This window comes from Anolis sagrei, chromosome 4 (genome assembly GCF_037176765.1).
Source record: "Anolis sagrei isolate rAnoSag1 chromosome 4, rAnoSag1.mat, whole genome shotgun sequence".
NCBI classification, from domain to species: domain Eukaryota; kingdom Metazoa; phylum Chordata; class Lepidosauria; order Squamata; family Dactyloidae; genus Anolis; species Anolis sagrei.
In genome coordinates this window covers 186741853-186757830 of record NC_090024.1, presented here as the reverse complement: position 1 = coordinate 186757830, position 15978 = coordinate 186741853, and the positions used below count along the sequence as shown (strand labels likewise).

The window sequence follows — 15978 nt, the reverse complement described above, 5'->3', positions numbered from 1 at the left end:
AGCATGTGGATAATTTTAACAGAAAGGAGGAAATCATGAAAATGAACAAAATCTGGCTACCAGTATTAAAAAATCTCTAAAATTATAACAGTAAATAAAGAACAACTCTCAAACACGGGGGAACACCAGTCCAGAAACAATCAGGGCCAGCTAACACATTCCAACACAGTATTCCCCCAGACAGTAAGAAGCCAGACCTTGAAACTGTGAGGCCATTAAATGCCAATCAAGGTGGCGAATTGAAATATTCACACCTACCTCAAACAAACAAGAGTTCTTTCTCACACCCAGGACATTCCATAGATATGTAAACCCTAGTTTCCAACAGACATCAAACTCTCTGAGGATTTATGGTTTTATATTGTTGTTTATTGTGATATTTGCGGGCATCGAATTGTTGCCAGTGTTAGCTGCTCTGAGTCCCCCCACGGGGGTTGAGAAGGGCGGGGTAGAAATGTTGTAAATAAATAATAGATAATAAATATACCAGGCTTGGGCCAACTTGGGCCCTCCTGGTGCTTTGGTCTTCAACTCCCACCACCCCCACCAGCCTCGGGCTGAGGGAGAAAAAGAAGGGGCCCGAGGCTGTTAGGAGTTGAAGTCCAAAACACCTGGAGGGTCCAAGTTGGCCCATGGCAGGTAACCCAGCCACAAACGGTACCACTAGGTATCAATAGGTACCACTCCGGCGGGAAGGTAACGGCACTCCATGCAGTCATACCGGCCACATGACCTTGGAGGTATCTACGGGCAATGCTGGCTCTTGGGCTTAGAAACGGAGATGAGCACCACCACCCAGAGTCAGATACAACTAGTCTTAATGTCAGGGGGAAACTTTTACCTTTACCTAACCCAGTCCACATCAAACCTCACTACCTCTGAGGATGCTTGCCATAGATGCAGGCGAAACGTCAGGAGAGAATGCCTCTAGAGCATGGCCATATAGCCCAAAAAAAACCCTACAACAACCCTATCTGGATTATATTTATTTATTTACGACATTTATATGCTGCCCTTCTCACCCCAATGGGGACTCAGAGCGGCTTGCAAGATATATATACATACAATATATGATATTATTAGCATAGTACAATATCAGTATTAATTATTACTATATTGTACTACACCATTATATTTAATATTATTAGTAATATTACATGTAATACAAATATATAATTATAATATCATATTATTAGTAGTAGTATTATATTGCATTACATTATATATTATATATATTATACTAGCCATCCCCTGCCACAGGTTGCTGTGGCCCAGTCTGTGTATATGTGTTTTGTGTGTATATATTTGTGTATATGTGTATATGTGTAGTTTTGCACATGTGTTGTAATGCATTTTTTTTTAAAAAAATGGCTTTTAAAGTCTTTTCTGCTGTTTTTCAGTGTTTTTGTGAGTGATGGACACTTGCTTGCCTGATGGTTGTATTGTGTCCAAATTTGGTGTCAATTCATCCAGTCGTTTTTGAGTTATGTTAATCCCACAAACGGACATTACATTTTTATTCATATAGATGTATATACAATATAATGTTGTTGTTCATTTGTTCAGTCGTTTCCGACTCTTCGTGACTTCATGGACCAGTCCACGCCAGAGCTCCCAGCTCCTTCAAGGTCAATATATTATATTATATTATATAATACAATATATTACAATATAATACAATACAATAGAATACAATATATTATGTTACATTATTAGAATAGCACAGGAGACAAGCTGGAATTGTCCCCTTGGGCCCCTCTCTGTTCACTCTGGCCCAGAGCGGCACTTGGTGCTGAGGGGTCCCCAAATTGGGTTGTTGTAGGTTTTCCAGGCTATATGGCCATGTTCTAGAGGCATTTTCTCCTGACGTTTCGCCTGCATCTATGGCAAGCATCCTCAGAGGTAGTGAGGTCTGTTGGAAGTAGGAAAATGGGTTTATATATCTGTGGAAAGATCAGGATGTGACAAAGGACTTTTGTCTGCTGGAGCTAGGTGTGAATGTTTCAACTGACCACCTTGATTAGCATTTAATGGCTTGGAAGTGCCTGGGGGAATCTTTCTTTGAGAGATGATTTGATTGTTTACTCCCTGTTGTTTTGCTGTTGTAATTTTTGAGTTTTTTAATACTGGTAGAAAATGTGGAGGCTGTGACAGACTTTGTATTTCTAGGCGCAAAGATTACTGCAGATGCAGACTGGCCAGGAAATCAGAAGATGCTTACTTCTTGTGAGGAGAGCAATGTCCAATCTTGATAAAATAGTGAAGAGTAGAGACATCAGACTGGCAACAAAGATCCGCCTAGTCAAAGCCATGGTATTCCCTGTAGTCACCTACGGAGGTGAGAGCTGGACCTTAGGGAAGGCTGAGCGAAGGAAGATCGATGCTTTTGAGCTGTGGGGCTGGAGGAAAGTTCTGAGAGTGCCTTGGACTGCGAGAAGATCCAACCAGTCCATCCTCCAGGAAATAAAGCCCAGCTGCTCACTGGGGGGAAGGATACTAGAGACAAAGTTGAAGTACTTTGGCCACATCATGAGGAGACAGCAAAGCCTAGAGAAGACAATTATGCTGGGGAAAGTGGAAGGCAAAAGGAAGAGGGGCCGACCAAGGGCAAGATGGATGGATGGCATCCTTGAAGTGACTGGACTGGCCTTGAAGGAGCTGGGTGTGGTGACGGCCGACAGGGAGCTCTGGCGTGGGCTGGTCCATGAGGTCACGAAGAGTCGGAGACGACTGAACGAATGAACAACAAGCCAGATCCCCAAATTATTATATGGCAGTGTAGACCCAGCCTTAGCATTTCCAACCCAGTAAGACAATGGGAGGCGAGAGGAAAACCTGCACCTGCCATTCATTTGGGTAGAGCAGAACTGAAATGCACTCTATTATGTGTGAAAGGACTGCTTTGATGCTTTGTGACAAAAAAACCAGCGTGGGCTGCCTTCTCCCTCCTTCCTCGCCTGGATACATTTTCCCGCCATGGAGATGGGCTTGCTTTTAACCCTTTCTGTGTGTGTGTCTCTCTTTCTCCCCCCGCGCGCTCAGCTTTGGCGCCTTTTCCTTCCCGCCACGTCGAGCCCTCCTTTGAGCAGCTCCCCATTCTGACGGCGAGGAGGGCGTCCGCGATTGGCGGAGGCGGCGCCGGATGGGCGTGGCCAGGCAACGCCGGCTTCCCTGGCCCGGAGGCCCCGCCCCTTTTTACTACAGGCGGCTGGAGCCGGGCCGCCGCGCCACACGGGAGGGAGAAGCCTGGCCCGGCGCGACCCCGCCCGAAGCCGCTCCGGAGGGAGACACACAGAGAAAGAGAGACGCCGCCGCCGCCGCTGCTCTTGCCTTTCCCCCCCTTGCTGCCTCCACCTTCGAGCATGCTTCTCTCCAAGATCAACTCGCTGGCGCATTTGTGCTCCGCGCCTGGAGGGGAATTGCACCCGCTGAAGCCTCTTCCAGGTCAGGAGGAGCGAGAGTTTGGGGAGACCCGTTCTATCCATTGTCTTTGGGGATCTGCAGTGCACTGACCTCCCTTCTCTCTCTCTCTCTCTCTCTTGAGCAGGGAAGGAGAAGGAGCCCCTGGAGAAGCTCTACCAGGTGGGCCCGCTGCTCGGGAGCGGAGGCTTCGGGTCGGTCTATTCCGGCACCAGGCTGGCCGACGGCGCTCCGGTGAGTCCGAGGGAGGGGTGCTTTCGGATGGGGACCCCTTCCTCCTCCCTCCTCCAGGCATCTTCCCGCCTTCCCTTAAGCGCCCCATTCATCCCCATCCTATCCTCATCTCTATTTTGTTTCTCTTCGCAGGTGGCCATTAAGCATGTGTCCCGAGACCGGGTTTCTGAATGGGGGGAACTGGTGAGTGTCTGGGTGGGATGCTTGCGGGAAGGGGAGGTTGGGGAGGGGGAGAGTCCTTTCCTATTGGAAAGCCACAGCCTGCTAGAAAGTAATAATTATTACAGTCGACTCTCAGATAACCGGGACTCTCAAGCAACCGGCATCAACATTTAATATTTGGGGAGAAGGGGGGGGGGGCTCCTTTTCTATTGAAAGCCATAGCTGGCTAGAAAATAATAACAACTATTACAGTCGACTCTCGGATTACCGGGACTCTCAAGCAACCGGCATCAACATTTAATATTTGGGGAGATTGGGAAACTATTATTTTCTAGCAGCCATAGCCTGCTAGAAAATAATAACAGTCATTACAGTAGACTCTCAGATAACCGGGACTCTCAAGCAACTGGAATCAAAATGTAATATTTGTGGAGAAGGGGTGGGTGAATCCTGTTCTATTGGAAACCTATAGCCTTCTAAGTAATAATAATAATACAGTTGACTCTCAAATAACCAGAACTCTCTCAAATAACCAGAACTCTCAAGCAACAGGCACCAAAATTTAATATTTGGGGAGATGGGTGAGTCCCTTTCTATTGGAAAGCCACAGCCTGCTGGAAAATAATAATAACTATTACAGTTGACTACTGGGTGCTGGTTAACAGAGAGTGCTGTGTTGCTATATTGTTATATGTATTTGCATACCGTATATTTATATTATTTGTTTACATCCTGCTTTCTTCTCTTACGCGTGACTCATGTTTAAGAGAGGGTTGAATATTGTATTTATTATTATATTTAGTTGTTTAACATGACTCGAAAGCAGGTCGCAACACTATAAACAGAATAGTTCAAGTTCAGAACATCTCCTAAAACCATGTAGAAATATTTACAGCATGGCAAACCAAAACTTCTTCAAAGCCTGCTTGAATGGGGAGGTTTGGGCCTCTCTTTGTGTGTGGGTCAGCTCTTCACAAGCCATGTCTTCTCCTTTCCCCTCCAACAGCCCGGTGGGATGAGGGTGCCCATGGAGATCCTGCTCCTGAAAAAGGTGGGATCCGGCTTCCGCGGCGTGATCCGGCTCCTGGATTGGTTCGAGAGGCCGGACAGCTTTGTGTTGGTGCTGGAGCGCCCGGAGCCCGTGCAGGACCTCTTTGACTTCATCACAGAGCGAGGGGCTCTTCCCGAGGACTTGGCCCGCAGCTTTTTCCGCCAGGTCTTGGAGGCCGTCCGGCATTGCCACAACTGTGGGGTCCTCCACCGGGATATCAAAGATGAGAATATCCTCATTGACCTCAATACCGGAGTACTCAAACTTATAGACTTTGGATCTGGGGCACTTCTCAAGGACACAGTGTACACTGATTTCGATGGTGAGCATGAGCATGATCCGTTTCCATTTGCTGCTGTGAGCCAGGGAGTGCCCCCCCCCCCTTTGACAACACTGTGTTCCCTGCCTGTGAGTGCTCAGTAACTTCTCAGGAGAGGAACATGTTCTTCCTCTAAAACTGGATGACTTGTCCCTGGGAAATGAGTTTTGTCCAGATTTACTGTTTGCCTACAAACCCGTCCGTTGCTAGGAGATTTTACTTTCCATCAATTATGAGTCCTTAAGGAGCCCCCTGTGGTGCAGTGGTTTAAATCCTTGTGCCGGCTGAACTGCTGACCGAAAGATCAGTGGTTCAAATCTGGGGGAAAGGGTGAGCTCCCATCTGTCAGCTCCAGCTTCCCATGTGGGAACATGAGAGAAGCCTCCCACTAGGATGGTAAAACATGAAAACATCCAGGTGTCCCCTGGGTAACATCCTTGCAGATGGCCAATTCTCTTACACCAGAAGCAACTTGCAGTTTCTCAAATCGCTCCTGACATGAAAACATAAACAAAAAGAAATCCTTGAGGAGAGATTGAGCTTCTCTAATTCCTAGGGACCCACAAACCTACTTACAGTGTGGACATAGAAAGTGAAGTTAGGTGATAGATCTCTTGTCAATCTCCTGAGATTATGGCTGCTAATTCACCTGCTAGGTAATTCAGATGAGCTTGGGTCTTAGAGACCTAAGCTGAATGTAAACATGCATGGAGCCATGCTGTTCAAAACCACAATGCTAATCTAGCCTTGCAACTGTAATGGAAAGCTTCGATTGTATTGTGGCTATGTAGTAAATGGGGAGAAAATGCTTTTATATTTTGCCCTTCTCAGTGATGGCTAAGTACAAAAGGAGAGGGGGAGGCAGGCGATGGCTCAGAAGAATTGTTGTCTCTGCCATCTCACTAAATTAATCATCTCAACTGGGAAGTTGCTTTGCGTCATGGCATGAATGTTGTGAAATTTAATCTCTGAGAGATCTGTTACAGCTAGTTACTTTCCTACTAAGAAGTACGTGTATGCTATTTCTAGGGCGTTTTTTTTTTTTTTTTTTTGGAGGGAGCCAGGATTGTAATTCAAATATCACTGTGTTTAGATTAGAACTTGATCTGCTCGTGACACAAATTGTGTGAGGAAAAAAAAAAACCAAAACAAACCAAGCTTCTTGTGTTGCTAACGGCTCCTGGAAGCCGTTGACTTAAAAAAATGGCAAAAATCGCGGTTTGTTTTGAGCGGCATGAGCTGCCTTGCTTGTTTTGTTTTGTTTTGCTTTTAATTTAATAACGGTTAATGACCAGGGATGGGTTAGCTCCTCCCCACGTTGCCCTCCTTCTGGCATTGTTTCTCAATCGTGTGCTGCCCCCTGGTGGACCAGGGAGTAGTTTTTTACAACCCAAAGTTTGTAAACAACAGTCACGTGGCTGGAAACCAGACAAGCTGCTCTGACCTCAGTATCCTTGCTTCCTGCGGGGGAATGGGGAGAGATCAGATATTTGCAGTGCGTCACCCCCAGCTGCCTCAGAGCGGGGGTTAGTTCATTTATAATTGGTTTTCAAACAGCCAACACACTCTGGCCTTTCTTCAAAAGAAAACGATTGCTTTTTCAGTTCTGGTGTATTCATCTACGTTGAGCCCCCAGTGGCACAGCGGGTTAAACCACTGAGCTTGCTTACTGAAAGGTTGCAGTTAGAATTTAGGGAGTGGGGTGAGCTCCTGCTGTTAGCCCCAGCTTCTGCCAACCTAACAGTGCAAAAACATGCGAATGTGAGTAAATCAATTGGTACCACTCTATTGAGAAGGTAACGGCGCTCCATGCAGTCATGCTGACTGCATGACCTTGGAGGTGTCTACGGACAACGCTGGCTCTTCGGCTTAGAAATGGAGATGAGCACCACCCCCCAGCGTCGGATACGACTAGACTTAATGTCAGTGGAAAGCTATCTATATTTATCGACATGACCAACAGTGAAAAGATTAGTCAAAAAAGAATTGTTTGACAGGGAATGAAATGGTTCTGGTTTTTGAATTGTCCACACGTTTAGTGCTCTTACTGATGAAAGCTGCCTCTTTTACAGGAACACGTGTCTATAGTCCTCCAGAATGGATCCGGTTTCACAGATACCATGGCAGGTCTGCTGCTGTCTGGTCACTTGGGGTATTGCTTTACGACATGGTCTGCGGTGACATCCCCTTCGAGCACGACGAAGAGATAATAAGGGCTCAAGTCTATTTTCGGCAAAGGGTTTCTCCAGGTCAGTGATTTTTTTTTGCCCTTACGCAGTAACTTATGCAGGGAGGGGGTGTAACTGAAGTCCTGCCCATAACACACCTTCACTCATGATCAGTTTTGACATTCACTAAGCTATTTAAAGAATTGTAGAATGCCTGGGGCATGGTTTCCCTCTCATCTGTGGGGAGGTTACTTTAAATGATTCCAAACACTGTAATACTGGATATGGGGTGGAATAATTTGACACCCAGATGTTAAACTTCAGCTGCAACATTCCTGTGTCTTGAAAGTCACATGATAGTTATTCATATTAAATATGCTATACTGGATAGGCTGCAACATGTAAGGAGCACTTCAGTGATGCAAACCAACTCACAGAATTTGGACTTTAGCCAAACTGTACAAAGTTGTATTTTGCAAATGATCTGTTCTTATCCTTTCAAGAGCTCTTCTTGTTGCCAAACTTTATTTATTGTCAACACAAGGAATTCTTATGTTACCAAACTTTGTCAGGGTGAATGAACTGGATAGACATGGTTCTGGCCACATGAACCAATGTTACGTGTTCTCTGCTTTGCAGATTCTCCTCAGTGATACTAAGTTTCTACTTTTCTTTTTTTAGAATGCCAGCATCTCATCAAGTGGTGTTTAGCTCTGCGGCCTTCAGACCGGCCATCTTTTGAAGACCTTCTGAACCATTCTTGGATGCAAGATGTTCTTCTGCCTCAGGAAACAGCCGAGATCCATTTGCACAGTCTGATTCAAGAATCCAGCAAATAGCAATGGATCTCCACAATTGGGCGCAAAGCAGAATTCTGTCCTACTGAGCCTGGCTGAGTGAGGATTTTTACAAGAACACAAACTCATCTCATTCCAGATACAGGCCACCTCAAAGACTTTTCCAAGCCTGAAGAAGCTCATCTCCTGCTAGAGTGGACTAGAAGTCTTTGGGGCTTGCCTTTGCAAACCTCCTTGCGACTAGATGAACTGGGCAAGCCCATGAGTGTCCATAACCTGCTGAATCCTACAATATGAAATGAGTGGAGCAGAGGACTAGGCTGCTGTTTCAGTTGGGAGAATCTGGGTACAGGAGCAGGGTGGGAAGGTATTGATTTGGAGTGGCTGCCCTTCTTCACTGTGTCATCTGATCCGAGTGCCTTCAGTTGCAAATTCAGCTGTGCTGGAGGAAAATACTTGAATATTCCTTCATTGCTGCTGTCTCGAGATTCTCCTGGGTTATTTCACCTTTCGGAAAGTATGGCTTCAGAAGAGGCTGGAGTGATAGACTTGAGCTGTTTGGAGTCCAATATGAATTGTTTTTTGAGTTTGCTCTTGCAACCGATTGAAAGCAAAGGTGTCTTCAAGTGCACAAACAATGCAAACAAACAAACTGTAAATTTGTATAGAACAAAACCAGAACAAAGTTTGGTGTACAGAAGATTGTAGTTTATAATGTTTTTACTTCTGTTGTTTTTTTAATTTATTTCTAGGCTTTTAAAAAAAGAATGTCCTAACTTGTAGGATCTTATTTATTTTATTTATGGATCACCTCACTGCTACAGCTGCTGACCTGGTTTCCTGTCACACTGCCCCTTCCCTCCTTATTCCTCGCTTCCAATTCCTTCCTCATTGGGTTGTCTTTTCTCTGTTCCGTTTGATGTCTTGTCACTGTATGGAGCAGCTGATCACCTCTCAGCTATCTCTACATATTTCCAGCTGTGGCTGTTCAGCCTCTCAATGTTTGAGACATGTTTCCACAGGTTTTAGAGTGTCTGTGTGTACATAGCATTTGTATATAGTGTTCTGACTGAAATGGAGCAAGATACTCTGGACTTCAACACTGTCAAACTTGTATAATTGGTGTGTAGTCTGCTGTTTTTTTTAAATAGCTAATATTGTACAGGGAATTCAGAAATGCTATTTTTTTTATACATGCCGTTTCAAATAAAATTGAATCACTTGATTTAACTGGAGTCTGGCCTTTGATGATCACAGCAGTTGAAATATTCTTTTCATTGGTTGCTCCCATCTTCAGCGGAAGACATTTTGCTATAATTTATGGTTCAACTCTGTTATATAGCACACACTAATTTTATCATTATTGGGGCCAAGCACAGAACATGATGTAACATTTATGAGTGTGGTTATGCGCCTTAACTTGAATTTTATTACCACACTTCGTAAGTGCACTGTCTCTGCTAGGACCGTCATGATCATTGCTTGCCATAATTTGCACTTCTGCCCAAACTGATACCAGAAGCAAACGTATACATCAACACTACTAAAGATAAAGATATCCCCTTAACACTAAGTCTAGTCGTGTCAGACTCTGGGGGATGGTGCTCATCTTCATTTATAAGTCAAAGAGCCGGCATTGTCCATAGACTCCTCCAAGGTCATGTGGCCGACATGACTACATGGAACACTGTTACCTTCCTGCTGGAGCGGTACCTATTGATCTACTCACACTTGCATGTTTTTGAACTGCTTGGTCGGAAGCTGAAGCTAACAGTGGGAGCTCACCTTGCTCCAAATTCGAACCGTCAACCTTCAATCAGTAAGTTCAGTTCAGCAGTTTAACCCGCTGCTTCCTCCGACACTACTGCATTATACTAATATTACTAATTGTGTGAATTAAAATGAACATATTTCCTGTAGATATAGAGGTGGTGGTTATCGCACCATGAAATCTACATGGCACTACAAGCAGAAAGAATTCAAAATAAATGTGTATGCATATACACCCAGAGGCAAGAAATAATACGAAATCACAATATAAGATGTAAACCTTATTCCTTTCAATGGAATAGGCAAGTGCAGGTGTTAGTATTACCACCCTAGGCTCTTATTCCATTACGTATTGTTTGACTGTTACTTATTCTAAGAAAACCTTCCCACAAAAGTGACAAAAACATGACCAGAAGTCAAGCTGCATAGAGGCTGATTCAGTGATAGTGACTTCCTCCTGTGGCTTGTTTCATTCTTCTTCCACACTCTTTGTTAGATCAGTAAGGGAAATGCTGAGAGACTCTGGAGATCCCAGCACAATGAAAAGCTCATGAAAAAATAAAGAGCCACATACTGTACTGCCATTCATACCTCCAACAGGCTTTGAAAATAACAATGCATTGGGTTCTGTGTTTTGTGTGGGAGTGAAGATGTGCAGATGTTCACAAAGTAAGATCTGTAAGAAAATGGCAGAGGCAATGGTATGGATGCTGTACACATCCAGTGGTGTGGATGTGTACAGCCAATTTAAATGACTACTGTATTTTTTTCTTATTCTGGCTCCCTGATATCTGCATAGTGCTGTGTTGTGACATCATAGGTAAATGTAAAGGTAGTCCTCTGACATTAAGTCCAGTCATGTCTGACTCTGGGGTGTGGTGCTCATCTCAATTTCTAAGCCGAAGAGCCAGCGTTGTCCGTAGACACCTCCAAGGTCATGTGGCCAGCATGACTGCATGGAGCGCCGTTACCTTCCCGCCGGAGTGGTACCTATTGATCTACTCACATTTGCATGTTTTCGAACTGCTAGGTTGGCAGAAGCTAGGGCTGACAGCGGAAGCTCACGCCACTCCCCGGAATCGAACCTGTGACCTTTCGATCAACAAGTTCAGCAGCTCAGTGCTTTAACCCACTGCACCACCGGGGGCTCCATAGTGACATCATAGTGCTCAGGATTTCAGTTGTGGCATCAAAGCACCATGATACCTGTATTGTGCTATGCTGCGACATCACAGTGCTCTGGATTTCAGTTGTGGCATCATAGCACCCTGGCAGGTTGTCTGGGGCATCATGACACAAAGGGATATGAATTCTACCATACCTCAATGGTGGCAGCTATCAGGCTTTTCCTTTAGTACCTTCTTTAGCCTTCAATTAAGATGGCAAATCTTGTGTGTTTAAAATATTTCCACACACCAGTCTTCAGCCTGGATTGCACTATGTTTGGGAACTTCAATTCACAAGCCCAGATCCCAAATTTGCAAGCTACAGCTCAGCTCCCATATAGACGTCTGCCTATAACACTGTCACTTGTCCACCCAAGACAAATGGCTCTGGTAGTCTGGTGCCTTTGGCAATTATGAATCCCAGTTAGAAAAATGCATGCAGTGGCAACTTAACATGAAGTGCAGAACATTCAACACCACACAAAATTGTATTTATTCAGCTTGTTTCTAAATCATGGGGACCTTAGGACAAACCTCCAAAACTTTTTTTTCTTTATGCTTTCAAATGAATAGGTTGCGGTTTGCTCCCTTTCCCCTGCTGGAGAAAGAATCGAAACCACAGATAACTATCTGGAAGAGGTTCTATAAATCAAATTGTAGGAAGAGTGATGATCAGAAGATTGCATCAGTCTTGTTGCAATTTTGCAAAGAAACCATAACTTGTGTGTGTGTGTGTGTGTGTTGTGGATGAATGTATTGTTGAAGGCTTTCATGGCCGGAATCACTGGGATGTTGTAAGTTTTCCAGGCTGTGTGGCCATGTTCCAGAAGCATTATCTCCTAACTTTTCACCTGCATCTATGGCAGGCATCCACAGATAACCTGATTTCTGACAAATTAATTTCTTGCAGTTTTTATCTAAATTATTTATTCATTTCAGATTGTCTAGTTTTGTATCTCTGGGCTAAAAAAGAAACTAGGAACCAAGAAGCACCCTCTAATATTAATTGACCTCAGTAGTGTTTACTTGTTATTTCTCAAATTCATTGCATACATCAGTTACCATTGATTGATTCCGATGTGGCAAAAAATTATCTAACAGAGTAACCTAAAAAGATTACTTTTTGCTAGGAAGTGTTATTTAGGGTTGCTGTAAGTTTTGCGGGCTATATGACCATGTTCCAGAAGCATTCTCTCCTGATGTTTTGCCTGCATCTATGGCAGGCATCCTCAGAGGTTGTGAGGATGTCACAACCTCACAACCTCTGAAGATGCCTGCCACAAATGCAGACAAAACATCAGGAGAGAATGTTTGGAACATGGTCATACAGCCCGAAAAACTTACAACTCAGTAATTCCAGGCATGAAAGCCTTCAACAATATAAGTATTATTTAGTCCTTCAACTATTCTCAGAGGTAGAGTTTATGAGCAAGATAGAAGATAATGCATCTCCTTGGGTGGGGAGACTAAGGCCCCGTCTACACTGATCATTTAATGCAGTTTCAAACCAGTATTGAAGAAAGTGGTTTCGCTGTGCAAATGATTACATAGGAAATCCTGAAACCAGTTTGAGGCCCCGATGGGGATTACACAAACCACTGAGCACTTGTATACATTAAAGGCTTTCTTTTGCACACTTTTGAGGGAGTTTGTTTTCTGGCCCCACAGTTTAGAGCTAGCTTTGAACATTAAAGCTATAGTATTATCTTTTGCACTCTCTTTTTGGTTTTGCTAGTGCTCTTGTGACCCAAAAGGAAATTGCACCCCACTAAAGCCTGTTGCCAAATAACACTGAGTATACAGTGGATATTTTTCTAGGATTTGATTGTAGGATTCCCCGTGGTTACCAAAATCTAGGGATGCTCAAGTTCAATTGTATACACAATGGCATAGTAAAATGCAGTTTGTGTTGACATACTTACCTGAAATACAAGCACCAACATTGACACCACGATAGAGTGTTTGCTTACTGTTACATAGCAACTAGTGTTAGGAGTCCTGGCAAGATTTCCAAGGCGTCATATGAGACATACGATCATGTATATTCTTTTGCTAAGAGCAACCGTCTCCTAGAAGAACACTTTGCCTCACATAGGAAGGAAGAGAATCTTGTGTTCAAATAAATCAAGGGCCAAAATTATATGGTCTTCCCTGTGTGGGTACACTATAGACCCCATCAGCGCTAACCAAACGTGAGGATTATTGGGATTATGTGCAATCCAACAATGCATGTAAGATTGAATGAATCCCCTCCCCATGTAAATATAAATGCAAGATATCATGACTTGCTTTTCTGTTCAATGAGAAATACACAAGGGCATGACGCACTCCCGATGTACCCCAATCATACTCGATACCTCAGCACTGTGTTTGAACAGAACTATTTCTTGTACCATACTTGTACTAATTCAGAATTGCTTGACCAGTAGTGTAGCACAATCTTTCAAAGTCAAGCCAGGAAGCCTTATAGAACTTTTACTTATGAAAAGAATGAAAAGTAAAGACTTTATGGAATAAGAAACGTACATAACTATCTAACATTTGCTTTGAAACAAAATCTTCCAATGCATTTCACAAATAACCTTGTAACAATGTTCCAGTTGTATGGTCATACAACCAGCAAACTATATAACATATGGTCCTTATAATATTTGTGAAACCACAATGTTAATCTGTTACAAGAGCAATGGTTCCACACTTCAGTCTGGGATAGAAAAAAAAGAATACAATTTTAATACTGTACATCTAGTGCTGGGATGGTATCATATCCTCACACGAGAAGCACAATTTGGAGGAAAGCACCAGGCCAGTGCTTTATAATTGTGGTCTCACAATGTAATTGGATTCTAAATCCCATCACACATACAAAGCATCAATGGTTAAAGATAATGGGAGTTGAAGTCCAACAAAAATTGAATAATCCCTATCCCTCCTACATTACAAATAGGAAACCATTAGTTTTTTGTTGCATTACTAACAGGTTTTAGGGGGGAAGTTCAGAATGCTTCATTTCAGTTTCTCAAAGGGACCAAATGAAGTCTGTCAATTTCTTTTTAAATGAACTATAGCTGTGGTTCATTACCAACTTGAACTGAGCAATAGCTTTGGAGGAAATGATACTTAACCTTGTGTCAGTTTCTTAACTAGCATTGCTGCCAATGATGCTGTTTCCCCCAGTTTCGATAGCTAATTATAAAAATCCACTCAAGGGCTATCTTACATTCTGACTAATTTATAGCAGTTATAAGGAAATGGCACCACCTGCTGTTTCACTTATGCATAATTTCGTTGTGTTGGGTGCTATGTTGTGCTTTTCACTTCCTAAAATGACAAGAAGAGAGTAATGGGAGAAGAGAGTAATGTTGTTTTGTAATGTTGTTTACTACACAAATGCCCAAGAAGTGGCCGAAGACATAGTATTCAGGCAGACAGAGCTAGTATCATCATATCTAGTAGGCTTGTATTTGGACTCCTCTAAGGTCCTTACTTGTCAGCCAGCTGCTAAAAACTAACACTGCATCAAAACTGCCAAAATGAGGTGCATAGGGACAAAAAAGTGAAACAGTTGTTTAAATTAATTAAAAGAGTCACATTCTTTGCACTAAATCCAAAGTCTGAATTATAGAGTAAATAATGGCAAAAGCTATTTATTGTGGTTTCTTTATACCAGTGGTTCCCAAGCTTTTTTTGACCAGGGACCACTGGGCCAGGGAGCACTTAACTAGGGACCACTTTGACCAGGGACCATTTGACCAGGGACCACTTTCCAACATTAATATCAAAAGGGTTATGAATCAGTTTTTGGTCAACTTTGGATTCGGTTTGGTTATTTGGGGTGCTGATTCAGAAAATTGCATTGGATAGTCCACATCAGCTCTAGTTTCTGATACAGAACATATGCCACCCAGTAGTTGCCATCTGCTTGCCCACAGAAAACAATATTTAATAATCTAGGGTTGATGTGGTAGTAGTAGTCTTTTGTGGGTAGTCAGCCTCTCCTTCCTGACACCCCCATTACCTCGGCACAGGCCCGTAGCCAGGATTTTGATTCGGGGGGAGCTGAGTTTGATTTGGGGGGAGGGGGGCTGAGTCTGAGTGAAAGAGGGTCTACCATAGCAAACCTTTTGTATCGTTACCCCAATACCCCCATGCATATGGGATATATTGAGCATGGTGATCAGATCATGATATGAAAAAACATAACAGTTTAAATAATGTACCAGTAAGGCCTTCTCGCGGACCACCATGAGAATTTCGGGGGGGGCTGAAGCACCTCAACATCCCCCCCCCCCCGCTACATGCCTGGTTTATACTAACAAGGAACCAAAATGTAGGGGCAGTGTTTTTTCAAGCTCCCCCTCTGGCTACATGCCTGCCTCGGCACTATGAGGGTTTTGCGAGACCAGTTGCTCTCGTTGCCGCATGGTTTTGAGGCAACGGTGTAGTAATGGTGAGGCTTCAAACCATATATTTATCATTATGGACCACTGGTGGTCCACGGACAGGTTGGGAACCACTGCTTTATACTCTAATGTTCACAACTATTATGATTTGTCATCTAGTTATTTTTTGATCTTTTTATGCTTGGCATATATTAACGACTTTTGACCCTTTTGCAAAAGTAATGGTAGATGTTTTCAGACAAAGATTTTATTATGCAACTGCATTATCAATTTTATGGGGCATAGGTCCACTTATTATTGTCATCTTCTATTGGCTATCTTCTTGCGTTTTCCCATTGTTTTGCTGATCTTTTTTCCTTTCCGCAATCAATCACTTATGGAAGAAAAAGCAGAAACAATATAGAATGTCCTTTGATGGGCAGCACCAGAAGGTGTCCGTCTGTGAGTACCTAGTGAAGGTGAGCTGAAGGGGAAAGTCATAGTGTTGT

At 43.4% G+C, this 15978-nt stretch overlaps 1 protein-coding gene across 1 annotated transcript; it reads left to right on the top strand.

Moving 5' to 3' along the window:
- The first annotated feature begins 3207 nt into the window (after nucleotides 1-3207).
- PIM1 (Pim-1 proto-oncogene, serine/threonine kinase) lies at nucleotides 3208-9381 on the top strand. Its single transcript, XM_060773165.2, has 6 exons — nucleotides 3208-3444; nucleotides 3548-3654; nucleotides 3787-3837; nucleotides 4823-5189; nucleotides 7259-7435; nucleotides 8036-9381. The coding sequence occupies exons 1-6, from the start codon at nucleotides 3363-3365 to the stop codon at nucleotides 8191-8193; spliced, it is 942 nt and encodes a 313-aa protein (XP_060629148.1). The 5' UTR covers nucleotides 3208-3362; the 3' UTR covers nucleotides 8194-9381.
- The last annotated feature ends 6597 nt before the right edge of the window (nucleotides 9382-15978 follow it).